This window comes from Lissotriton helveticus, chromosome 2_1 (assembly GCF_964261635.1).
Source record: "Lissotriton helveticus chromosome 2_1, aLisHel1.1, whole genome shotgun sequence".
Taxonomy (NCBI): Eukaryota; Metazoa; Chordata; class Amphibia; order Caudata; family Salamandridae; genus Lissotriton; species Lissotriton helveticus.
Window position 1 is genome coordinate 669,432,058 of NC_136059.1, and position 27,080 is coordinate 669,459,137.

The window sequence follows — 27,080 nt, forward strand, 5'->3', positions numbered from 1 at the left end:
CTGGACCTCAACTGGTACCCTCTGCTTGTCTCTGTGGTGTGAGTCCTGAACCCTCAAATGCTGTCTTCAATGACCTGGACCCTTGAATGGAGTCAGAGTGCACTTTTCCCTGCCCAACTACAGGTTTCACTGGATCTGACACAAAGTGATGCAGAGTCCCACTTGGCAGTGCAGCTTCTGACTGAAAGCTAACTGGATCCAATGCTGAGCGACACAGAGCCCCGCAGAGTTGTGCAAATAGTTTAAACTACTGGTAATCACTCTAGTAGCCTTTAGAATCATTGTCTTTACCCACCTCCACAAAGGAACACAATTACCCCACACTGATTTTAGCTTTGCTTGACATCATCGATAAGTTGTGCATTGAATCCTGTGCAACAGCAAAAGAGGGATCCAAATCTGGCCATACCCTTCACCACTTATGTAATTTCATCAACACTCAAAAGGTGATGGGAAGAATGGTTGCAAATAGTTAAAACCACTTCAATCACTCGCTGTAGCATACTAACCAATTGTTTTTCTCTCACTCTGCCATCCATGGTCAGTCTCATGCAACCCAGCACTGACCCGGCTCTTCCTGGCAATATTCCATCCTAAAACTTTGGCCTTGGCTGAGATTAATTCAAGCATTCCTTTCATCACCTTTTTTTCTTGGTGGGGTGGAGCATAGTGAAAAGGTAACTATACCTTCCTCCCACCCTATGTCCTTCATACCTATCAATATACTTTCTGGAAGAACTTGGGGCTTTGATGAGACCTTTTCAATCATGTATTCCATTTTTTATTGGAAATATTTTTGTCTATGCATGTATTCTTTCTTTGTCCTTCTCATCTGATGTTATACCTACCATCCCTTTAAAGCTAGATGATATTCCACAGTGTGCCAGTTTTGAAATGTTCATACACTGTTTGCATATAGGGTACCGATTGTATACAGTTTTCATATTTTTAGTTATACCTTTTTCTTTCTTTTAGATTGAGAAATTTGGTGACCCCAATGGAATTGTGCAGTTTGCAGCAGAGTCCTTGTCCAAAAACAATTACAGTGAACCTGCCAGCTCTCAAGGCCCTCTGAATATTACACTGTTTATCAAGCGAGTCCAAGGCATTATGGGGGATGTGAAGGTATTATGTTCTTTCTACTTACTACTCACAATTAAGTCTCTTTAAAGCAGTGGAAACAGTGCAATGCACATTTTAACACAGGCTTGTAATGTTCTATAGCATATTACTTCCAACAGATCTTGTGAGCTTGTCCCACTTTTTTACTTCAATTGTAATGATGTTTTGACTGAAGGTATATTGTGTTAGTATGATTGCTGACCTAGTTAATCTGTGAACGCATGTGTTGTCACTAGGGCTTAGCAAAATTCAAGTTTTTTCTGTGGTACGTAGATGTGAAACCTGCATGTTTTCCAGGTCTATATCCGTCTTTTATAAGTAAAAGCACAGTGAATTGCAGGAAGTAATTCCATAAGCAAACAGAAAATTACCAGTTCAGGTGGTTCTGCAGTCCCACAAGAAATCAGACTTTCTCCTTAATTCACCTGCTGTGTGGATTTTCAGACCAACTAAAAGAAATGCATGTTAAATTGCATTTGTGTCTTTCTCTACATAATTCAAGCTATTGAGTTCTTTACACTAAGAATTAAGATGTATTATCAGTGGCATTTGATCACTTATTTGGTAGTCAATAAAGCATTAGTTCTATTAAAAGCACGCCTCGATGATATTCTGATCACAAACCAAGAACTAGAAGCAAAATCATCCTTTGTTAATTGTAAATTCCTCTGAACGACAAGTCCCTTACTTTACACCTTTCCTCAAAATTCCTCAGTGCACCAATTCAGTGCCTTTCTTAGCCTGTTATGGATTCAACTTTCCTCTTAGTTCCTTACCAGCAATCATGTCACATCAGCAAACTCCACGCAATATTCCAGGTTTCGTTTATAATGGCACCATTTTGTTGTACCTTATATGCCTCCACGAAGGCCTGATTTAGATCTTAGTGGAAGGGTTACTCAGTCACAATGGTGACGGATATCTCGTCCACTGAAATCTAAGTCCCATAGGATATGATGGGATTTATATTTCGGGGATGGGATATCCGTCACTGTTTTGACTGAGTAACTCGTCTGCCAAGATCTAAATCAGGCCCTAAATTTCCACCAAACAAACATGAGGTCTAACCCGAAAAGTATACTCTTCGCAAAGAAAATAGGAACTTTTCATCTATCTACATATCTGGTCCCAACTAACCCCTCCAACTGGGATTTTCAAAATTACGTCATGACTTTATTACTCAAAAACACTGCTCCAAAAAACCAGTAGTCATATTTGAATATAATCTTGTTGTTACTCATGCACAGTTTTAGCAGTATGGAAACTAACTAGAGACTTTCTTCTTTAATGGAATCTCTTAATATCATATCTTTGTCATGATTTCAGTTTGTTAGCATCACGGAGCATTGATAAAATCACTTGCCAAAACTATTGAAAGGAAATATTTTCAAGCATGGCTTTTAGGAGATTGCTGTGAACTTTACACAAATGAAATGGTATTTTGTTCTTCCTTTGAAGGTTTACTGGGCACTCTACAGTGATTCTGATATCACTGGCGATTTCAGTTCAACTAACGGCTCTGTCATCATCGCCGACAAGCAGAGCACTGCCAAGATCTTTCTTCAGCTCCTACCAGATGATGTTCCTGAACTAGATGAGACCTACAAGGTCCATCTCACTGCAGTGGAAGGCGGAGCAGACCTAGACCAGGAGAGAAGTGTTTCGATATTCACAGTTTTTGCAAATGATGATCCTCATGGAGTATTTATTTTGTACTCCAGCAGGCAAACCATAGCACTGATGAACGACTTGAGCCGGTACATTCAGATCAACATCACACGCCTTGCAGGAACTTTTGGGAATGTGTCTGCTGAGTATCGAATCTCATCAGGAAATCAAGAGCAGAAGATCATTACGGATAAGTCAGTGGGAAGTGTATTGATTAAAGACGGCTCCAGCTATGGAGTGGAACTAGTGCCAATAAGCAGCCAGGTCAGTGTGTACCTCTAAAGGCAGCTTGTCTATTAGTTTTGTGCCACATGGAATCTGCACGATAACTCCAGAAAACGCATCCTTGGACAATAACAAAACCTAAGGTTCAGACTGTGTGCTTCAGTTGGTAACATACACTTATTATGTATTTTAGTTATATATCTGATTGTGAACCCCCAAAGGGTTTCCAGGCGCTTCATAAATGACTCCACTAAGATAAGATGTACAAAAATACCTCTGACAGAATCCTACACAAGGTCTGTTGTGTAAAACAAATTGCTCCAACTCACTCCTCATAGGCTCCAGAGCAGGGGCCCCCAACCTTTTCTGTAATATGAGCTACCTATGTCCAATGAAAACTAACCTGAGCTACTAATATTATCAGTGTTTAACAGAGAATGTATCAGACAATATTATATCATTGATTGCTCCTTGCAGGAATTGTCAGCAGTGATCACCTCAGTCGATCAGGCAAGGTTGCCAGTAGTAATGTAAAAATAGCTTCATCACTTTGTAATGTGTCTACCTGGGGAATAGATAATAGCTATAGCTGCAATTGCCCAGGCACCAAGGTAATATAAGTAATACCTTTCCCCGACACCACATGACTTATCACACACATATCAACTTTAATTGTATTTTGCTAATTCAATCATTTTTCTCCTTACTTCAGCTTGAGTCCTGAAAATACACACTTTTTGAACTCAGTTACATGCTTTTAATTTTGGTATACATATATTAATGTAATCAAGCAGAGCTTCTAATTCAACAGGCTGGGCTGCACACAGGCGAAATACTTACTCACCGATAGCTGGAGAGCTACCAGTAGCTCGCAAGCTACTTGTTGGAGAGTGAGGCCCCAAAACAAAGCTCTCTTACAATGAGACACACAAAAGTCCCACTCCACAATGGCTATGTACTCTTACCATGGCATAGACAATATGCTTCCTGGCCTTGCATGTTTTCTCAGCATTGCTCTTCACAGGGAGGGACCTAGAATTTATTTTCTGCTTCTGGTGAAAATGCCCGATATGTTCCATCACACCTCCATCGTGGAATCATTAGTACTCACTCACAATGCACATAAATTAATAATAAACCATTTTGAGCCATTTGAGTATTTCTTTCAGAAAGAACAAGTGAGTTTTGCACTCACTCAAAGTGAAAACAAACTATAATCTTCCATATTTGGCACATCTAAAATCTGATCGCCAAGTAAATAAAATATGCTGCTAGTTTTTTACGGTTATCTATTTTGTGTATTAAGTGCGAGGGATTTAACTATTTGATATTTATGTTTAAGGTATTCCTCTTACCTGGATTTAATTTTACGCTTGAATTGACTAATGTAATCCTAATTGGAGCAAATACCTCCACTGTGCCTCAAATACTGAAAGATGGTGGAAAGCCAGCTACAGTAACAGTGCCTGATGCTGCAGCCAATTCAGAGGTAAGTGGATTAAGTGGCTACTAAAACAGTACCTGTGGCATTCCTTCTAGCTATTTCATGATAATTTTTTTATTTGCCGCTTTTTTTCTAAATACTGTTGAAATTGTGAAATGACTGCTGAAATTGTGAAATCTGATAGTGCCTAAACTGATAATGGAAGAAGAAAGTTGAAACTCCTCTCTGCTTACTTAATCTGTTGATGGTGCAGGGGTTCACAAATCACTAATATTAGCGGAACCATCTGTTTCTGGGGGGAAAACCAGTCACCGGGTGGCCATCTTGTTTGCCCATTCTAAAGAGTGGGTAGCCATTTCCCTTGCTCCCAACCAGCCTATTTAGTCGTGGCCGTGGCACAGGCAGCACTGCCACTAAAATGCTACCTATGGCATTCCTTCTAGCTATTTCATGATTGTTAGAAATGGGGGTCTCTAGTTGGCAGAGCTAGTTAGCTTTGTCCAAATAGGGACCCTTGCTTCTAGTTAGGACTAAAGGGGTACACACTTTAGATAACCTATGCTCACCTCCTGCTTATGGCATGACCAGACAAGCTTATCCCAAAGGCAATGTGTAAAGTATTTGTACTTGAAACACACAGTATTACAGTGGTAACATCACAAATGGACACCACATCAGTTTAGAAAAATAAAGTATCTTAATCTAAAGTCAAGAAGACCAAAGCAACAAAAATCCAACATACATATAATAAGAATATAGCTTTTAAAAGGTGTCAAGCAACTGGGTCCATAGAAAACTGTGAATGTGTGTTTCTACACATAGTACCTGTAGATACGTCAAAATTCACAAGGAAAAACAGCCGCAGAGAAGGGAAGCGCGATAAACAAGGAGGTGAGTCGATTCCTGAGTCCTTGGGGAGGCAATGTGACAGTTCTGCTGCACACAAACGATCCTGGTTTGCAGGTAATGTGCCGGGAAAACTTGCCGCATAGGTGCGATACGTGGAAATCCGGGATGCATTGACGATCAATGCATTGGCGTCATGCGGCTCTCCGTCGGTTTCTTCAGCCGTGATCCCACGATGTGTCGGTTCTTGCAGCCGTGACAGGCGCTGCGTAGTCTCTGCAATGGCAGTGTGGTGCGTGGAAATTGTTCCCGCATGGCGGTGCTGGGTCAGAAAAAACCAGCCCCAAGAAGGGCGATGCATCGATGTTCTCATTTCTTCAGGTTTCCTCCAGCTTCCAACAGCAAGAACAACCTACAGAGGCCCCAAATTGGAATAGGCACCTCCTGGAAGGTCAGAACTCTCACACGCAGAGTTCATGGGAGCTGGAAAGGAATTCTTTGTGTCCCTGAGACTACAGAACAGGAGGCCAACACATACAGGCCCTTGGAGATTCTTCTTCAAGCATGTTCACAGCAAAGTTCCGGTCTCTGTCGTTATCATGACAGAAACAGCAACTGCAGGCCAATCCCACACAGCACACAGCAAAGGGGCAGTACTCCTCACCGTTTTCCAGCTCTCCTTGCAAAAGGTTCCTCTTGAGTCCAGAAGTGATCTTACATTCTGGGGTTTAAGGTCTTTTTTTCTTTTTTCTCTTTGTGCCAGGGAGACAGGCCCTATTCAGGTGCAAGAAAATCTCCTCTCACTACTCTAAATGCAGCCAAGCCACTTTCAGCTGAGTCATCCAGGAAGGGCCAGGCACACCTCGCCCCCGCCCCCATTGGCTGTCTACAGTGAATGCGCATCCCCAGCCCCTGTCACCCTGCAACCAGAGAGTCAATCCACAAACAGGCAGAGGCACGCTGAATGGTTAAACAAGAAAATCCCTACTTTCTAAAAGTGGCATTTTCAAACACACAATTTGAAGACCATCTTTACTAAAAGATGTGTTATTAAGTTCTAAGTTCAGGGAGCCTAAATATTATTTCTCCATGTTGTCCCAGTGGGAAGTTATACTTGTCAGATGTTGCAAAGTATCTCCCATTCTATCCTATGGGGACGATAACCTTTCAATAATAAAAAACTAAATTGACAGTATTTCACTATCAGGACTTGTCACACATGCCCGTACGTGTCCTACCTTTCACATACCCTGCACCCTGCCCATTGGGGTACTTGGGCCTACCATAGGGGCACCTTACATGTATGAAAAGGTAAGGTTAGCGCCTGGCAAGTGGGTGCTGTTGGAAATTGGATTTCTGGTTGGCTAGGGCATGCACCTAAGCCAAGCAGAAACCACCATTCTAGTCAGGGCAAGGGAGTTACACACTGAAGATAACCCTTGCTCACCCCCTTGGTAGCTTGGCAGAGCAGTCAGGCTTGTCCAAGAGGTAATGTGTAGAGCGTTTTGCGCAACACACTCACACAGCAGCAACACACTAGGCACACCACAAAAGGAACCCCACACAAGGTTATATCAAAATAGCCTTTGTATTCCTCATAAAACACATTAGAACGTAATCACATATTTACACTGTGCCACCAGGTACTAGGTATGACCTTACAGGGATTATATGCACTACAAGGTCAATCGGGCCAATGACGTAAAATCACAACTCACAGTGAGTGAAAGCAAGCATGAGGCATGAACATCACAGGATTACCTAGGAGAGCATATTATGCAAAACATAATAATCACGTCAGGCCCACCTTAGGCCTATACCTTGCCAGCCGGACACAGTAATACCATGCACACATATTAGGTACACCCATCACCTAATTGCATCATGCCCACCTCGGGAATATAGGTGAACTTTTGGTAGTTGCACGTTGTCCTCGGGGGCCCCTACCTGGGCTTGTCCCGCAATGCCACCAAAGATCAAATTTGCCCCGATATCTCAGAAGCAAGCAGCTGACTGCAACCATGCGGCACAGCTGCACTTAGGGGGGACAATTGCATGAATATCCTCGGTGCTCTCTCCGCACTAAAGGGAGGTTTGCCAATGGCCCTTCAGGGCTGGAAAAGGGGCAGTGTGACCTGGGACAAGCAGTACCCTGTCCTTCAAGGCACTCACCCGGTCTCCTTAGGGATGGTTGCACCGGGGCCCGTGGCGCTCTCTGCTTCCCTCACGTCTCTGGTAGTGCACTCTAGGTGGCCCCACCTCCCTCGCTGAAGAGGCAGCCTGGGCTTTCCTCTCATGGAGCAAAGTCTCTGCCATCCTGCCTCCTCACAGGGTAGTGGGCGCCGCCCACAATCAGGCAAAGACTGTGCCTGACTTCCAGCTGCTCTGCAGGCTCTCTAGTCGGCCCAGCCCACAGTCAGGCTTCCTTGGGCAAAGCTCCACCCACAATTAGGCAGCCCGGAGGAATCCCTACACCGGGATTCCTTCTCAGTGGGATTCCGCGATGGAGCGGTCTTCGCTGCACTGCGCTTTCGAGTGCAAAACTCATGAAATGTTCCTCACAGCTCGGGGTAGTGTGAGCCCACACTTTGTCCTCAGATCACATAGGAGAGGGTGTCGCTGCCCACGCTGCAGGGCACAAAGCGCTCCTCTCTTATTTCACCCACTCTTTGGGCAGCAGGATAAAAAGAGAGCTCCCCACGCTCTCGCACAGGCCATACCTGGGCTCAGGCAGGCCAGATCACAGGGCCCTCCAGCCCTCGTGGTGGTTCATCTGGCACCCAACAGCCCTTTCTTGACAGCTCCAAGCAGGTCACCAAAATATGGGGTGACAGCCCTAATATTTATACCCATAATGTCTTTGTTCTGCCCTGGCACAGGGCATTGGACCTTGTCCAAACCAGTTCTGAGGGCCACTTAGCAAGTGCACAACAGTCCCCATTGCCAGTGTAGGTTCTGGCCCCCAGACACACCACAGAAGGGCGGAGCCAGCACTGTGTAAGGCAGGCACAGTCCTATTCAGGTCCAGGTACTACTCCTCCCACTACTCCAAATTCAGATCGACCTATTCAGCCTAGCGCTGACTCACCCAGCCACTCTGGAAGCACTGCACCTCCCCAGCCCCTGTCATTCAGAGCCAGGCATGCAATACACAACAGGCAGGCACAAAGACAGATAGCACACAGAAATGCCCACTTCTAAAAGTGGCATTTTTAAATAATGATGCTAAATCTGCGAACACCATAACGCAGCATTTACTACCACTATTCCAAACGTGGTCACGCTACTCCTCTCACGTCAGGAATTACCACTGAAACACATATCAGGGAATCCCCAATGCATTCCTATGAGAGGGCAGCCTCAGTGTAGTGAGAAACCAAAATGGATGTTTGTCACTACCGGGAAATGCCAACAAGGTTAAGGCACATGCCCTACCTTTTACCTACAGCGCACCCTGCCCATAGGGCTATCCAGGGCCTACCTTAAGGGTGACTTATATGTAGTAAAAGGAGAGTCACAGACGTGGCACATCACAGCGGCAGTAAACTGCGTGCACAGGCCCTGCAATGGCAGATGCCTGAGACAGGTTTGAAAGGCTGCTTTGCTGGGTGGTGCAAGCAGCACTACAAGCCCACCAGTAGCATTTAATTTACTGGCCCTGGGTATATGAGATAACACTTTACAAAAGACTGATAGGTAACTTAAATACGCCAAACAGGTGTAGACCTATCTTACCATGTTTACCATAAAGTAAAGGTAAAAGTAAAGTCCACATTTGTAAAGTGCACAATCACCCGCAAGGGTCTCTAGGCGCTGGGGGGCCGTCGGGGAGATTAAGCGAGCTATTGCCCAGAGTCACATGGTGCTGGGCTGACCTGCCGCCGGAGCCGGGGATCGAACCGTGGTCCCCAGATTCCAGCGTCAGTCGCCCTGGCCGCGGCGCCACACCTCTCCCTTATAGAGAGCACATGCACTTCAACACTGAACAGCCGTGATAAAGTGCCCAGATTCCTAATACCTCCAAAACCAGGTCATAAAAAATACCAGGAGGAAGGCAAAAAGTTCAGGGATGACCCTGCAAAAAGGGCCAAGTCCAACAGGTGCACTTGCCAGGTCGACTTGGCAGTTTAAAACTGCGCACAGACACTTCAGTGGTAGGTCTGATACACCTGTTCAGGGCTACTCCAGTGGGTGGCACAATCAGTGCTGCATGCCCACTAGTAGAATTTAATTTACAGTCTCTGGCAGACTCAGTGCACTTTACTAGGGACTTACCAGAAAATAAAATATGCCAATCAGGGAGAACCAAATGTAATAACAAACTTGCACTTTGACACTGATCAGCAGTGGCAAACTGCCCAAAGCATCTAAGCCAGCAAAAACTAAATTCAGCACATCATCAACAATACAGGAGGTAGAGGCAAAAAGTCAGGGAAAACCACTCCAAAGATGCCACGTCTAACAATGGTCACTTTTTATTCACTGCTTTCGAAAAAATACTGTGCCAATTACTGTTGAAATTGTGACATTGCTGCTGAAATTGTGAAATAGTGCCTAAACTGAAAATTGAAAGTATAAAATTGAAACTGTTGTATGTTTACTAAATTTATTGGAGGGCGGGGGTTCGCTTCTCCCTATCGCTAATACTACCGAACCAATCTGTATTGGGGGAAAAAACTAGTCACCCGGTGGCCATCTTTTTTGCCCATGTAACAGACCAGGAAGCGCACTACTGTTTCACAGTCCTTTTCTTTGCTCCCGGCCAGCCTATTTAATTGTGGCCGGGGCATGGACATGCACAGTTGGTGTGCCACTAGTGCAGCAAGTGCAAGCCAGTTGCGCTTGTCCACACCCTAACGGGACCGGGGTCCAGTAATGCTGGTTCCTCTTCATCAGGAAGGCTGCTTTACTCTGCCTTTCACGATTTTGCTCTCCGTCTTTCTACACCAGAAGCTTGTTTCTCCTCATGGAATCTATATTATTTAATCCTTACTACACGCAAGAAGCATCACAGAACTATTCCCCCAGTCCCATGGTATATTGATGCCTTGAGCGAAAATAAAAAGCTGTAAACACTTGGAAAGAGTCTGGTGTGAGTCCTATTGTGAAGAAGACAAACAGAAGTATACTAAATCTAATTATTTTCTGATAAAACAACTTCGGCTCAAAATTGCCCTAAAACCCTTTTTCAAGCAGTGAAAACTTTGTCAAGTCCCGCAAACGCTGCCCCAGTCGCCCCCCCCCCCATCGCAACCTTAGTACGACGACTTAGCACGTTTTTTCTAAAAAAACAGATATGGACATTCAGGCCTCTTTTTTCTCCACACTCGATCCTAGCTGCTGTCTCTTACAACCTGCCCTGTCTTGTTTGTTGACCTAATTTCAGCCTTTCGACAGCCCAACCTTTTCATCGCTTCTTACCGCCACCAAATCAGATTCGCCTTTGGACCACCTTTGGTGTTTCACAAGGTTGCCCCCAAATCCCTGGACCTGCTTACTCTGAATGCTTAACTCGCAGAAAGCATTGTCCCACAATCTCGGAAACACACAATGGTCATGCCCATGTTGAAAAAGCCGAATCTTGACCCTTTTACCTGGTCCAAATATAGGCCAATCTTTCTTCTGCCTACTTTGGCCAAAGTTCTGAAAAAATACATGAATAAACAGCTCACATTGTATATGGAACTAAATGGCCTGTTCCACTCTTCGCAGTCGGGCTTCAGAGCTGTCCATAGCACAGAGTCTGCTCTTCTTGGTGTCACTGAATTTCTAAGGCACTAGTTAGATAGTAGAGGAACTGCTGCGTTGATCCTCTTAAAACTTAGTGCTGCATTTGACACGGTTAACTATAAAAATCTTCTCTAAAGATTAGAGGAGACTGGCGTGCAGGGCAAGACTTTGTACTGGCTAAGATCACCCTGCAGGACCATGACTTTCAGGTACACGCTCCTCACCATCGATCTAAACCTTCTATCATCTGGCATTCCTCAAGGCTCCACCCTCATGCAACCCTTTTCAATCTTTAGGTAAGGCCACTTGCAGATATTGTGGAAAGCTGCGGTCTCACACTCTTTGTTTTCTCCCTGCCATCTCAGGTGAATCGGAGGGTTGAGGCTTTGAACATCTGCCGTACAGTTTCCTGCCGATAAAAGCGTCAATAATGTATCGTCCTTTCTTGATAATATGGCCCTGAGTTCCACAATTTGGACGTAGGAATACAAAAGATCTGCCTCCCCATCTAGCCTTAAAATGTTTTGGGACCTGCAGAAGTCAAAGGTTATTCGTCCTGAGTGATCTACAATTTTTGTAGGAGTGGAGTCTTTTTCTCAAATAAATAGGGCTCTCTCCTTCAAATGCCCTAAAAGCAAAAATAAGGGTAGTAAATTTGTTACCATTTACTACTGACAGCAAACAAAAATGATTCACCATGAGGCAAAATAGATTGCCAGTAAGGAACTCTCGAGATCAATCTTGCTTTTGCTGTGTGAACTATCTGGAGTCTTCAGATTAAGAAAACAGTAAGGCTCAGAGACAGACAATTCACATAGTCCATGCGTGACGTTACCATGGTGCGGATTACCATTTTCTGCGTATCTGCCAGGAAACACTTGCAGAATGCTTCTTCAAAGATTTGAGCTTATGAAAGCAAACTGACGAAACGTATTTCATTTGTGCAGAAAAAATGAGGTTGGAATCAAATACTATTCCAAGATTCCTAGCTGGGAAAGTGGGAACTGGGGGGGAATTGGTTCCTCAGGCCACCAGAGGCTAGGGCAGGCAGACCACTAGAGCTGAAGAAAAGGACTTCTATTTTTGTCTGAATTTAATTCAAGGAAGTTGGCATCCATCCAGCCAGCAACTCCCTTAAGACAGTCCTTGAGCTTGATATGGGCATTATCCAAATGCTCCTGAAAGTAAAGTAAGAGCTTTATGGTATCCACATAAGACACACATGTGTACCATAAGATTTAATCAGCTGAACCATCGGTGCTAGATACTGATTGAAGAGAGTAGGACTCAGAGCTGAGCCCTGTGGGATAAAAGAAGTTAAGGTGGTGGCGAAAAATGATGGAGGTGAACCCGTCCTTCAAAAATATTTCAGCCATGCAACAGCTTTACTTTGGATGCCTGCCAGACTAACTCTTACTTAGTTGCGTGCAAGACCATTTCAAACGCAGCTGATAAGTCAAGCAGAACCACCGTTACTGACTGTCCACAGTCCATATTCTCTTTGATGTAGTCTGTGATTTTCAATAAGGCAGATTTATTGCTACTGCCTGACTGAAAGCCAGATTGCGATTAAGGTAGCAGGCCATTAGATTCCTCAAAGAAAATAACTAGCTGTTTATAAGTATCTCCAGGATTTTAGCAGCCGCCGGTAGGAAAGAGATGGGATTACATTTTTTCCGTATAGTGGGGTCTGCATTATGTTTTTTAAGTAAGGGCAGAAGAAAAGCTTGTTTCTAATCAGAAGGAAGCAGTCTTTGTTTCGGTGAGGTGTTCAGAATTTTATTGAGTACCAGATTATTGATAGGGGAGATCATCCTTTTTCGGGGAAGACACAGGACCCCTGGAGAACCTGATTTACGTTTCTCAAGTTCCTTCAGAGAAATTTCCTCTGGAATCATAAGAAAGTTTGAATGTGGGTGACCTTGAATTGGTGTGAGTTCTGCCTGTGCCTTAAAAGTGGTTCCTGCAGAGAAATTTCACCTGGAATCATAAGAAAGTTTGAAGGTGGGTGACCTTGAATTGGTGCGAGTTCTGCCTGTGCCTTAGAAGTGGTTCCTTTTGGGAAAGGTGCATACATGTTCTGAATTTTCTTATGAAAAAATAATGATGTCATGACAAAGTTTGAGCAATGGGTTGAAATTACTTTTGCAGCCTCAGGGGATAAAAAAGAACAATTTTGGATACTTTGCATGAAGTATTAGAAGCCGCTGAGATTCGAGAAGAGAAATCTCTCTCTACAGGTGGATTTACGAAAATTAGTTAATGTACCTTTGTATTTCACCTTTACCTCCGGGCAATACGCCGTTCTCCGTTGTCAGTCCAGATTTTTACATCCTTCCTTCTCTTCCCTTAAAGAGGAAGCAAACCAAGGGGCTGCAGGCTTTGTTCTTTCTGCCACCTGGTGTTTTGGCAGTGCCAGGAGAGCATTAGCGATCCATCTTTTAAAATTAGCCACATCCGTATCATGGATTCCCATTTTAGAGGGATTGGTGGATTGTAACTTTTGGGAAAGAAGGGCAGCAGCAATTTTTGGCCATGCTCTGGAGAGAGATAGGGGCTTATCTAACTTCTGACACAACACACCATTAAAAGAGAAATGAACTAGAAGATGATCTGATCAACTAAGGCACTCTGCCAGAAAAACGTGTAGATCAGAAATGTTAGAGAAAGTCAAACCAGAGAGGCTTAGGGATAGTTTATGTGAAAATGAATATATCCTAGGACAGTGCAATGAGATTATTGTTGGGAAAATTGAACAATTCTCAAAAGCAGTAGAGGGAGACAGCTTTTTGGTGAGCCAGGGGTTCAGAATTCTTGAGCAGGTGTGCCAATTTAAAAGTTAAAAAAATAAGACCCTCCATGTTCTCTCTTTGCATCGGCATGGTGGAGGTACCCATGAATAAGTCCCTAAAAATGACAGCAACACCGCCTCTGAGTTTCTTCCCCTCACGTTTGACATACAAAATACGATAACCTGGGAAATGACAATTGCTATATCTGGAGCAGAAGTTTCCTTTAGCCATGTTTCAGTCAGGAATATTAAGTCCCAGACACTATCTGACAGTAGATTAAACACATCAAAGGAGTGTTTAGGAACCAATCTATAATTGATGACGCAGGCCCCATGAAGGCCATATGTAATTAGGGAGGGTTGTGGGTTTATTTAGAGGATCACTCCATTTACAATAGATATCAGATCCCACTGATAGTTCCCCCAGGGGACATTTCAAAGCAAACCCACAACATTTGCAAATACACTGATTGGCCAGAAATATTTAGGATTATAAGGCAGGTTCCATTTCTTAAAGTTAAAAGCAACTCCCAGGAGTATGCCTGGAGTAAGCTCTCACCTGGGGCAGAGTGTGGTCAAATGAGCAGCGAGGCTGATGCTAGACAGGCTCTGAGAATGGACGGGCGAAGTCTGGCTTGCTTTTGGAGTGCCTTTGGCATGCCAGTGGCGAGCCCACTGAATGCTTCTGCAGCATAGGCTGCTTTAAACAGAGTGAGTAAGCAGGCGAAAGGGGGCGTGGCTTGCAGCCCAGTATGGCAGTCGCTTAAGTGATGTGCTTTGGGCCAGGGTGGCTAATCCGGCCAAAATCTGCTATTTCCTGACGTATCCTGATACGGGTGAATACACAAGTGATTACTTGCCTAAGTCGAGGCGCTATTGGGGCTGTCCTGAATGGCCAGGATGGCCGGGAGTTCAAGTTTGCAGTTGTGGTGGAGTCGGGAGCGGCGTGAGGCCTAAGGAGTAGGTTAAGCTAATGAAGCAGTGGCCTGTCCTGCGTAGTGGCTGGGCTGATGTAGCTGGAGGACGAATGGTGCACTAGTGCAGGTCCCCAGACCTGGGCCCTACATCCAGAGCCTGGACTCGCCACCTGGAGAAGACCCCTTTGAGAGAGATTTAGACCGGTGTCGCCCGGAGTGACCCGGGGTGCCCCTCCGTCACCCAGGTACACCCACAAAGTCATTGCTAGTGATACCGCTGGTCAAGCGCGGACTGCCCATGCTCCTGGGGGTTCCGCCTCTCCCTCGGGTCAACCGGTCCTTGGGGCGGAGGGTGGGAGTGTGCTGCTGTCATCCGGTGGCCCGGAGAATGGCGGCTGAGGTACAGACTTGCCGAGGGCGCCTGCCTATGCATTACCTGATCAGGGCCTGGATTATCCTGCGCTGCCGATCTCCCCAGTGAAGTAGATGACTGGGAAGCGGCGGGGGGAGCCTCCTGTTGTTGGCTGCAAAGGCAGCTGAGGACCTGGCTATGAAAGAAGCCCAAAAGACGACAGATTGTGGCACAATGGAAAAGCATTTCCTTGATGGAGCCTCGTCGTGCACCTGCGGGCTTGAGTAGTGAACGTTCATCAGTGGGGGCTCTCGGATCTTTTTTTCACCTGCGCCCCCTCGTCCCATGGCTGCAGTTAGACACCGGCGGATCTACTTTCCTCACTGCGGACTGTGAGTACTTTCCTACATTGATAACATGGTTTGAGATATGGGAGGGCACCATGTCAGATCCCTGTTGAGGCCTGAGATGATGTCGGTGGAGGGGACCGACTACGGGCACAGTGCAGCATGAGCCCAGAGGCATACTTAAACACACACAGGATCCGCTCGTAGAGCTGTTGGGGCATGACAGGGTTCCTATGTGCCATATGTGGCTAAAGTGAATTACCAAAGCAGTCAAGAGCATTAGACATCGAAAGTTTCAGTAGGTTGTTACACCCGCTTTGGCGCTAATCGTCTGAGAAGATCTCACTGCATAGAGCTGACGTTGTACTTTCTGACTCCCCTGTGTTGCCTCACATCGGTGTGAATTAATTTGCAGGCCCCCCCTCCCCAGGATCAGAGGCACTGTTTTGCTGTCATTGGTGCTATATTTGGGACCTGGCCCCGCTGGACCGGACACTACGCAACTAACAGGGGTGCAATCTGGGCTCCCCAATCGTAAGCTCGACTATCACCCAGTCACTCAGTTTAGAGATAACTATGGGCAGAGGAAAGCCGAGGATGACTTCCAAATCCGGTAGGGCGGGATCTCTTTCGCCGACCTCGGAGCACTCACCCGGTCGCTCACAGGATGGAGTGGTCTCTAACGCCCCAGTGGATAAATTTGACATGATACTGAAGGAGATAAAAGACTCGAGGTCCACGTTGGAAAATCATCTGGACACGATCTCAGTGGACCGTAACTTACTCAAGGACGACCACAGAAAATTGGCTGATAAGGTTAAAACTACAGAACAAACATTAGAAACATTAGTACCACAAGTGACCACCCATGATAAACAACTACTTCAACTGCACCAGCAGGTTGAATCCCTACAAGCTCGGGCGGATGATGCAGAAGGCCGGGCTTGGCAAAATAACATCAGAATCGTTGGATACCCGACGACCTTCATAAAAAACTGGTTGCAAACAAGTGTGGCTCAAAGGGTTTGTCCTTCCATTTTACTGTTGAACGAGCTCATCGAGTCCCCACAAGACAGCCTGTACCTGGTGCGACTCCCCGCCCTATATTGGCTAGGATTCTGAACTATAGAGACTGTGACCATTTATTGCAGGCGGCGACAAAAAATGGTCCGTTCATGGAAGTTAAGGCTCTGGTCTGAGCAACGGACCTCACATTTGCATTACTGTTCCCAGCAAAACTGAAAACCATATATAACCAGCGTTCGTTTTTTCAATATGCTGGACAATGCCTGGGATTGGTTGGACAGAAATTTCCCAGAGACCCTACCTGTCAGACATTCGGACTCAACAACCCAAATCACATCACGCTCCCCGGAGACGCAGAAGGGGTCTCCTCACGCAAAGTACAGGATTTAGTCCTCCCCCTCATCAATAAGTGATGGAGGGTAGACAGGAGGCCCTCCGAACTGCCACGGCTCTCTGTGTCTCTCCTCCACCCATCAGCACAAGTACCTCCGAGGATTTTCATTCGTACTCTGGCAGCAGTGTTACACTGTTTCCATCGGTGCTTACACAGCTCAGCAATGATCCCTTTGGGTAACGTGATCGTGTATATGATGGAATGTAGTACCTAATTAGTTAAAATGTTTAATGTACACATCCCATATAATTGATACTGCTGTTTCCTTAAATTGTATGTATGTTTCGAATAAGTGAAATGGAAGGATTGGTAAGCTCCCTGGCCCGGCCTGTTCTGGGCGTTTTCATTCCTAGGTTACTGTTATAGATGGGAATGCTCTATGCAACCTTCCCCAAAAGAGACTGCAACTGTTCAAAGTATATTTTATTGATGTTTTGTACAGTTTGGTCGAGCAAAGTTGAATCGTTGGACCCAGTATTGGTATGAAGTTATATTGTTTGTATTTTTGACGCATAATCCAATGTTAGGTTGGGGAGTGGGGTCTGCGGGGGCAGGTTGGGGTGATGATGTTAATTGCCAAGTCTTATATTATTGTATCCTGGAATGTTCGGAGAATGGGTAGGATGCACAAGTGGCATCGAATAGCTACACAATTACACCACAGTAAAGCCCAAATTTTCTATCTCTAGGAGACACACCTAATGCCCTCAGAAACTATGAAATTGCAGAGGCGGTGGAGGGGACAACTTTACGTCACGGCCTATTCCGCCTTTTCTAGAGGGAACTGCAAAATGGATTCATGCGGGAATTCCCTTCTCCCTTAGTGATAGATGAACAAGGAAGAAATTTACTTTTACAAGGAGCATTAGACGGTAGGCAGGTGGGGACCAAATGTAGACCAAGAAGCCTTTTTATCATGAGTCTCCCGGGCACTTTCGGATTGGTCGCAGTACCCATGGTTCTTGGGAGGGGACCAAAATGCAGTGTTTGATTTAGGACTAGATGGCTCACATACCTCCTTACCGAACATGACTGCTCACTCACAAGTGACCGCTTTCACGCTATGGGCACAGGGATGGGATTTACTGAATATCTGGAGGTCCATGCATGCCAATATGCGAGAAAATTCCTTTTATTCCTATCCGCACAAGTTACATACCTGTCCAGACCACTTCCTATGTCTTCCAATTCCTCTGTCTTGTCCCCAACCTAAACAATGTACTTATTTGGGCAAGACCATATCGGACGATAATCCCATAGAATTAGTGCTAAATTGGGGCCGTTCCCCCGCACCTATCCGCACTTGGCGATTGCAACCGCTGCATCTAGGAGATCAGGTTTTTTGGGCCACATTGACTACAGCTATTACCACATTTTTTACAGAAAATGAGGGCACATCCACGTCCAGATCCTTAGAATGGAAGGTCTTTAAGGTCACGATTCGGGGAGTTGCCATAGGGTCCTTGGTGGGAATTAGGAGTGAGACGGTTAGAGACATCGGAACTAGAAAGTGCTTAGCAAGCGAAAGAGATAGCAGCCCAAGTAAGTGAGGAAGGGGATGAGGACTTACAGGAGGTCAGGATACAATATGCGGAACTGTTGGAACGGCTACGGACGATTGACATGCAAACGTACACACTTCGCACGCATGTGCAAGCTGATAGAGCTAGCGCATTGTTAGCACGATTGATTAAACCTCAAATAACTCCCCCCCCCATACTGGCAATAACAAATGCCCAACACACATTGGTCACCTCCCAAGCAGACATTAATCACACATTCCGAGGATTCTATACTAGCCTGTATACTGCTCCCTCCTAGACATGTCAGAAGAAATAATTGGCTTCCTGGCAGAGGGCGAACTTCCTACTATCTCAGACTCTCAGGCCGAGGAGCTAGAGGCGCTGATTACCGCAGCAGAAATCTGAGTGGCCATAAAGGCATTGGCCCGTAATAAAACTCTGGACTCAGATGGTCTCCTTGTTGAGTTTTATTCAACATTTGCAGAAACATTAGTCCCCAAGTTGCTACAAGTCTATACGACTTCACTCACAGAAGGCTCCTTGCCCCCCACTACTAGGGAAGCACTGGTCACATCCTTGTTAAAGCTTGATAAAGTCCTGACTGAACGTACGTCCTATAGGCCCCTATCAATCTTTAACACTGTATTCAAAATACTTAGTAAACTTTTGGCATCTAGATTACGCCCCCCTACTTCCCAAATTAGTGCACTTAGATGAATGTGAGTTTATACCCAACAGTAGTACCCCACTAAATATTCGCCATATACATGCCGTGATCCATGCTGCTTCGTCATCAGCACTGTTCGCTGGGTGTCTGTCATTAGATGTACGCCAAGCATTCGATACTCTAAGCTGGCCATATATGTTAGCCGTGTTGGCTAAATTCGGCCTTCCCCAATCCTACTGCAATTGAATAAACTTGCTCTACACTAACCCTACTGCCCGTTCCAAGACTGGGCTCACTATCGCACCAGTGTATTATGTTTATCGTGGTAAACGCCAAGGCTGCCCCTTGTCATCCTTATTGTTTGTGCTAACTTTGGAGCCTCTAGCTTAACGTCTGTGTCAAATGATGGCCCCATAGGGTATACCACTGGCTGGAACAGTCCATTCTGTGTCACTCTATGCAGATGACATGTTGTTATACTTTAAAGATTTGACGCAGCAGAAACATTTCTAAGTTCCTTGTTAAGAGGGTTGTTATTTGAGGGTGGGGGTGGGTAGTTATATAATGATAATTAACACATTGATAATGCTTGATATGCTGTGTTTGATATGTGATTGCGTTATTGATAGTAGTGCAAATGCTGAATATCAAGGCAGCATAAAGTAATGTGATATTATGTGTGGAACGTTAGAAAAACATTTGCACTAAATCATAAGAATGTGAGAAAATCAAAGATGGAAATCCGTTCCTTATAATGCTTGTAAAAGAATTGCAAAACTTAATTAAATATGTGTTAAAAAAAGAGGAAGCAGGAGAAAGGAGGGGGTTTACTAGTTAGCCAAACCACTAGAGTGCTGACGTAGCAAGATGGCATCTCTTCAGTGGCTAACACCCAGTGGGAAAAATAGTGCTCCACTCCAAAGAGTGAGAGATGGCCCTTAAAACCAATCAGATAAACAAGGATTCCTTCCTTTTTTGCATAAAAACAACCCCACAGCAGGAACAGTAGTAAGTACCAGCTAATTGGAATGTCCGATCTGTAATGTGGCATGTCTGGATTGGGGAGCGATTCACACCTTCTAGAACTCTCTGAATCTTTAAATCACTAGACAGGGAAGAATCTCCAAGAAGAGGAGCAGCATAAGGAAGGAGGAGGATGAACTGACAGGGCGAATGTGCCTCTGTTCGCAGTGGAATAACACTCTGGACTAGCACTGTTGTGATTTTTGATGAGTTCTGTTTCTAGAACTAATGGCTGTATTTCTCTGTTTCCCTCTTGGGGCCCATTAAGGGTGGAGTAGGTAGGGACTCCTGCCGAATGGCCCTGTTTGAATGGGTGAGTACTACATCCTTCAGCTTGGTGCACAGGCATCCTGCTGAGTAGTCTGCCTTGAGGATCGTTGGGTGCTGCTGCAGGGAGGCCCTATGTCAGGTGACTACAATGGGCTATCCTGAAGGCAGTCCAGACTATTAAAACCATCTGCCGCATAAGGAAAAGAAACATCAGTGCCAAAGGGATGTAAAAGGCAATAAGGAAATGCCAAGAAATTCCACCCAAAACTTTGGAGACCAGAAGCCCCCACAAGCACACTTCTGATCACTACAATGCGTCACTAGGAGCACAACAAATCAAAACATCCAACTAGGCTGGAAATATGCTGCAATAAGCAATTGCTGAGTACAGCACTGAAAGGTATCCCAGCAGTTCTCCTGGGTCTTGGTAAAACCCACTGCATCATGAAACTCCAAGTGGGATCTTTAGAAGACCCTCTGGGTGCCTGTGGCCAGTTGATCCCTTGGAGGAACTTGAGCACTGTCACACTATTGTTAATTAACTTCCAATTTAGAGGTGCAACTTTTTTTTGCAACAATTCTCAAGCGAGTTTATGTAGGGTACAGGATAGGGAAGGTGGATAAGTGTAACATGATAAAAGGCAAGATAATATCATCACATGTTAAATACAATTGTAAGTCACCAATGAAAATAACACATTAGGTTTCACGGCTCATGAGTCAGGATATTTCAACTACATTCTAGGTATACAAAAAACCATATTCTACTTAATTGGAGGTGTATATATGGAACAGTCACAATAATAGTGAAAGTGGTGATATAAGTAGCTATAAGACAGAGCTGCAAAGGTAAGCAACACTAGCATTTGTTAAAGGGTGCAAGCCTTGGGACCTTGCACATTTAGCCGATGAAGCATTGCCCTTATTAAAAGAAAAGGCTGTAATCTGCTGCTAAACTGTGTAATGGGGTGATAGTAAGATGAGTCAGTTGAAAGAAGGCGGAAAAGGCAAAAAAGCAGCAAGATGAAGGCAGAACACTAATTGGGTTTCAACAGTGCTATGAAAGCAAAGTGAGGCAAATAAGTTGGAGGCGGCTATCTGGTTAAGAAGCATTTTCCATATTAGGTTAATATCAGTTAGGTTTTCTAAAGTTTAGTATTGTATGCACACATTATAGGCAACCCTAGTTGTTTCGATCACCATTCGTTCACTGTCGATAACGTTTGCTGACCCCAAAATTAGGGACGTCCTCCACATTGTGCAGTAGAATCAGTGATATGAATGGGTTGATGTGAGCAAAGGACATGTGAGACTGCCATATTTTCTTGCAATAGTTCTGTATGGAATTACATTGCCATAAAAGGTGGATAATGTCACACTGCTGCGAAGAACATCTCCAGCATTGGCCATTAGGTATCATCCCAGCCTTGTGAAGTCATACACCAGACTAGTACAACAAATGCTAAAAGCACAAAAAAATTATCTTGGCCTTGTAATGTGCTCTATCATACTGGATCATGAGTCTCTAGTCTAGAAGCTCTGACCATTCTTCTTAGGGGTATTTTTTACCAAGCAAGGTTTGACAACGTAGACTAGTTGACTAAACTATAAGAGAAGATTATAGAAAGTCTATCATAAGACTATAAAGGCCTGAAACCTTCATTGTCCCAAATTTGAGTAAATATTTCAACATACAGGACAGCTGGAGGTCATGTGGTGGGGAGCCCATTCTGCTTCACAGACAGCTCTGTAGTGTCCTGTAATTCAAATAACGACCAATCTGTAGTAGGTACTCTTGTTAAAGCATCTGGAATTATTTAATTTCCCCATTACTCAGCCCATTGGTCAATGGTGTCAATACATGTTCCCTTCAATCGTTCTTTTAGTGATCAGTAGCTGTATTGTCCCAAACTGGGAACGTGGAGTTAATATGCGGGTCGACCCTAAGATGTTTTGTGTATATGTGACCAAGTTGACTGCATGTTGGCCATTTCAGCTTTTGAGTTCCTGCCTGACCGCAGATGGTAACTGTTGACTGGAAGAGTTTTGTCTTAACAGGTCCTTGCTTAAAGTAGAGATCTGGTGTACCACCACATAAAGTGTTTAATTTCTGAGTTTATATTTTGTATGGTGTCACATTGTAATGACAAATGCAGCATCCCTAAGGTATAATTGTAGTGGGGTGTTTCAGTCATTTTACGGCCTGTGCGACCAAAATACGGACAGATTTAGCTGGTTCCATTTGGCCATGAATAGTTTTTGTAGTCAAAGGGCTGAGAAGGAGTGCTGTGCAGGCCTTCAGGCAGGTCTTACAGATGTCTAATGGAATACACATTGCAAGGCCTAAGTTCAAACTGATAATGTGATTGACCGTGCAACAAATCAGGTGCTGCTCTGTCAGAGCTCCCTCTTAAGCTAATGGGAAGGGTTACTCAGAGTTCAGAGGGCGGGTGAGATGGACATGCCATAAGACTGATATTTCACTGGGGCAGTGGGAGTGGGAAGGGGAACTAAAGAAGAAAAATTGTAGTATGGAGCATAAATATGGCACAACCTTCACTAGCTTAAGAGAGGCCACCTGAAAAGTGGTTGCATAGTGTAATGGAGCCGCAGGCTTGGAAAAAGGTTGAGGCTTTGGCTTTCTTGAGAAAGTATCCCATCTGAGACTATGAACGTATTTGGCACAGACCAAAGAAGTGTGGCCCTTTTTGGATAAAGCCCAAAGATAGAGAAACAAGTATGGTAGGAAGCATCAAGGAACATGAATACATTCACTGGATACAGGAGCCCCTTCCTCAGGCACGGTCATCATATAGTTAGTCCCGCCACCCCACACAGACTGTGAATATGAGCCAGAGCCCACTGCTGAGTACCAACATGGTCAATACATAGGGAACCAGGTGCATGTAAACAGAGACCAGTAATCGGGAGTAAAGCGAAGTACTCTTGGTAACACAGGAGAAGGGAGTTGAAGAGGTAAAAATATGCAAATATGAGTAGCAGCCCAGAGCGGAGATATTTCCACATGAATACAAAACAAAGAACATGAAGAGCTACTGGGTTGGTCATGTGGTTAAATGAAGAAAGTAAAAGGGGATGGGCACTTGGTGACAGTAGCAGAAGGAAGTACAGGAATGAGCACATTGAAGCATAGTAGCACAATGGAGCAGAAGTATATGCACTGGTCACCAGCATCAGAAGGGAATATGGAGATGGTTATGCTCATGGCAGAATGCAGCAGCAGTTAGTAGAGGGATGGGCACAGTGTGATAGAGAAGCAGAAGCATATGGTGACAACAGTTTTGCCTTGTCTCCCTCTATCTAAGTGAGAAGAGCAATAATTAGATGATAGGCTTCTCAGCTGTAGAAGGAGCATCTCGGTGCAAAGCATGATAGATACTACAATCACCTGCATGAGCAGTATAGTGCCTGCCACCACTCCCAGAAGGAACGTTTTTCAAACCTTCCCACACCAATTGACTTGCAGCTTGAATAGTCTAGCCTGTCCGTAGGCCTGTGCTGCAGCAGAAAGTTCAGATCCCTACCAAATAAGACTGAATGCAATATCCATGGTTTTACTTCCTTTGATGTCAGTAGGCCAAATGGAGTGTGATGTCACTTTGTGTGTCATAAAAGTCCAAAGGCCACATGACCAGCAATTCTTGTGATTTCACCAGGTTAGTGAGCCTGTTATGTCACTTACTATGATGGAATCTGGGGATCCAAAGACATGTGATGTGACTTCCGCTACCCCTAACATTTTGGTGAATCAATCTCCATGCCAAAGACCTTTGGCTCCTCGAGCTACCATGTGACTTGTAGAAGTGATTATGCAGGAGCCCAGGGAAGCAGGGACACCAATGCAGATGTTTTGAGGCTGATGGGTGTATCAAACTGCTGATAAAAACAAATGAAAATGACAAAGGGAAAAATGACTGCCCCTTGACCATGCAAAGAAGGCTGGAAATGCCTCATACTAAAGGAGCACCCCGTAATGTATTGGGGCCTTCTCAGACATTTATTATTTGCTGTCTGATGCTCCCCAAGGGACAGGGAGCACTACGAAGTGCTTTAATGGTTCTGGAGAGCTTCCAGTGGCAGTACAGCCCCCTCACATGTCCACAGCACAGCGAGCACTTAGCACGGTATCTCTCCCAGGGTAACAAGTTACTAACCCTCTGTAGGCCAGAATAAAAACGTTCAGGGGTAAAAAATTTGGTCTGATCATTTGCTTTACCTGGGAGTGCATTGGGTCAGTTTAATTTTTCTGTACAGTCAGATTGTTAAATAGTGCATTTCAACTGCCAAGTATGATTTTCAATATAATATTTACTGTTTTGCAAATGTTGTACATTAACGTGTGTCAAAGCCAATAGAATTTTAATAATAGTAAAAGGTAGAAAGTGTTGTGGTGCTCTTTTGAAAAGGTTATTAATACAGAAATTATCCTTTTTATTACGTGTGTTGAATACTGTTGTGACTTGAATTGTTACTTTGCATACTTTCCCTTAGTTACCTGTTCCCTGCTGCTCAGCCAGTATGGATGTGATGGTGTGGGATACTAGAGTGCTTTGTGAGGTAATGGAATATTGGAGTGCCTGGTGTGGTTGAGAGAGTGTCAGTTGGAGTGTGTGGGTTGAGCCGCAAGGGGGCTGCGCCTGGTGGGGCTGAATTTCATATCTACTATTTACCATCTGCATATCCTGTAACTAAGACTTAATAAACCTTACTCATGTAACCTACTCTATGAATACATTTTGACCTCGTTTATTTTACAACAAACACCCGATCACAAAACCAGTAGGCCTTACTTTTTATAATTGCATGTAACATGATTTGCTATTTCTATAGTCGCCTCTGGGACTATTATGGTTGTAGAGGATGGTGTCTACTGGCATGTAAACTGTTACAGGTGACTCAGACCGCTGTGGTCTAGTCTGCATTTATGGGATTAGTTGATTTCTGTGACTATTCTTTAGTGTGCACCCCATTTCAGATTGTGAGGCCCCATCGAGGGTGTTGGCTTTAATTTTCCCTCTGCCATTGTGTATATATTTTGTGTATATATTTGTCATTTGGGGCATCGTTTTTAGTTCTGCATGTATTAAAGTACTGACTAGAAAATTAAGTATTATTTGTTGTGTTAGCTGAGTTTTGAGTTTCTAGTCCACAGCACGTTCCTAAATAAGTCTTGGGCTGCCCTGCCTCACTTCCCCCAGAAACAGGTGCTAAAAGGGGTACATGGTCGTCAATTTACACCCGTATTACAGGAGCCCCAAGACCACAGAATTGAAATACCGCCTGCCCTGGGACCATGTTACCCAGATTTCACACACCCTTTATCCCATATTCAGAGAGCACCATCAAGGCGCTGAAGAGTATCTGTCTCTGCACTGCAGCCACCACGTGGAACAGGACGGGTGGGCTTCTTCAGAAAGAAGCTGATAATATACCATGCTTCAAAAAGTGTTAAAGTGATGAATCCAGAAGGGAAGGGATGTCTTTAAGCAGGACTTAACTTTCTGGGCAAGAAAATCAGCTTCAAAATAGGATATGGATTTTGTTGGTATGCTGTGAGATACATTTTTCTGGAATGGGATGAAATTCATGCCATAGCACGTTAGTCTTAAATTTATTTGGAAGATTATACTCATTGACAAATAAAAAGAGCTACCCTGTTGATCAGTGTAATCCTGATGGCTAACTAGTCAGCAATTGCCAACATTTGGTATTAGTCTTAGGATATTTCGACCATACATGGATATGTAGTCATTGGATTTATATTTCTGTTGACAGTCATCAATGTACTGACATGGTTATCTTTACTTTTACTTCGTATTTGGCAGACTTGTCAATAAACACTGATTTCTGCAATAGGCATGCATGAATTAAATGAGCTTTACAATTGTCCGTCTTTCCTCAGCTTCATTGGAAATAATGCAGTCCGAGTTTTAAAGGTATGGAGTTAGTTGTATTGTAAACTAACGTTGAGACTACATACTTTTACATACTTACTTTTTTGACGAATCTATAATTATACCAGTAGTTTTAAAGGAACATACAAAACTCGGTTATTGTTTGTGAATGTAAACTGAGAATTTACTCCAGTGAGCATTTTGTTTAGGAATAGTTCATGCATTTGTGAAAAATCTCAAACTTTGATTGAGCGAATGGTATGCTAAGATAATTTCTGTCGAAACACTTTCTTCCTTTGAGAACTGAGTGTAAACAAAAATACTAACAAGTGATAGGAATATTTCACTAGAGAAGGTAAAACACGATGAAAAAGATAAGTAGAAATTAAGAAAAATCTCCTTATTGTCAAGAAAGTGTTTGGACACTATGTAAAAATAAATACTGCCTACCTCTGAGAGGGCAGTATTCATAATCCTGTTCTATCTTAATAGTTGCCACGCAGGGGTGCAGAGATCCGTGCATTTTCCTCTCTGTTCATGGCACCCAAGTTGTGTTACCAACGGGTAAGAAAAGATGTCACTCGGCTGAACGCGTTTCATTAATTAATAAGGGAACAAGACGACTATTTATTGTTGCTTTATAGCTTTTGTGAAGGAGTGCATTGTTCATTTCTTGCACACCGGAGCACTATCAGTTATGCAAAGAAAGCTACAATGGGCATAATATATGGCAACGGAGTTGGTATTTCTTAGGTCTGCTGTTGTTGCATGGAGGGAAACTGGATACAATGTTAATGTTTGTACAGAAATCACAAATTGT

General features: G+C 44.2%; 1 protein-coding gene across 1 annotated transcript in view; it reads left to right on the top strand.

The window, feature by feature from the left end:
- The window catches only part of ADGRV1 (adhesion G protein-coupled receptor V1), a 2,034,994-nt gene that overhangs the window by 1,075,265 nt on the left and 932,649 nt on the right, over window positions 1–27,080 (top strand). The window contains exons 69-71 of the mRNA XM_078677778.1: window positions 976–1,125; window positions 2,581–3,054; window positions 4,358–4,504. Of these exons, the coding sequence (XP_078533904.1) occupies window positions 976–1,125; window positions 2,581–3,054; window positions 4,358–4,504 (771 nt within the window). The remainder of the gene's footprint in view (window positions 1–975; window positions 1,126–2,580; window positions 3,055–4,357; window positions 4,505–27,080) is intronic.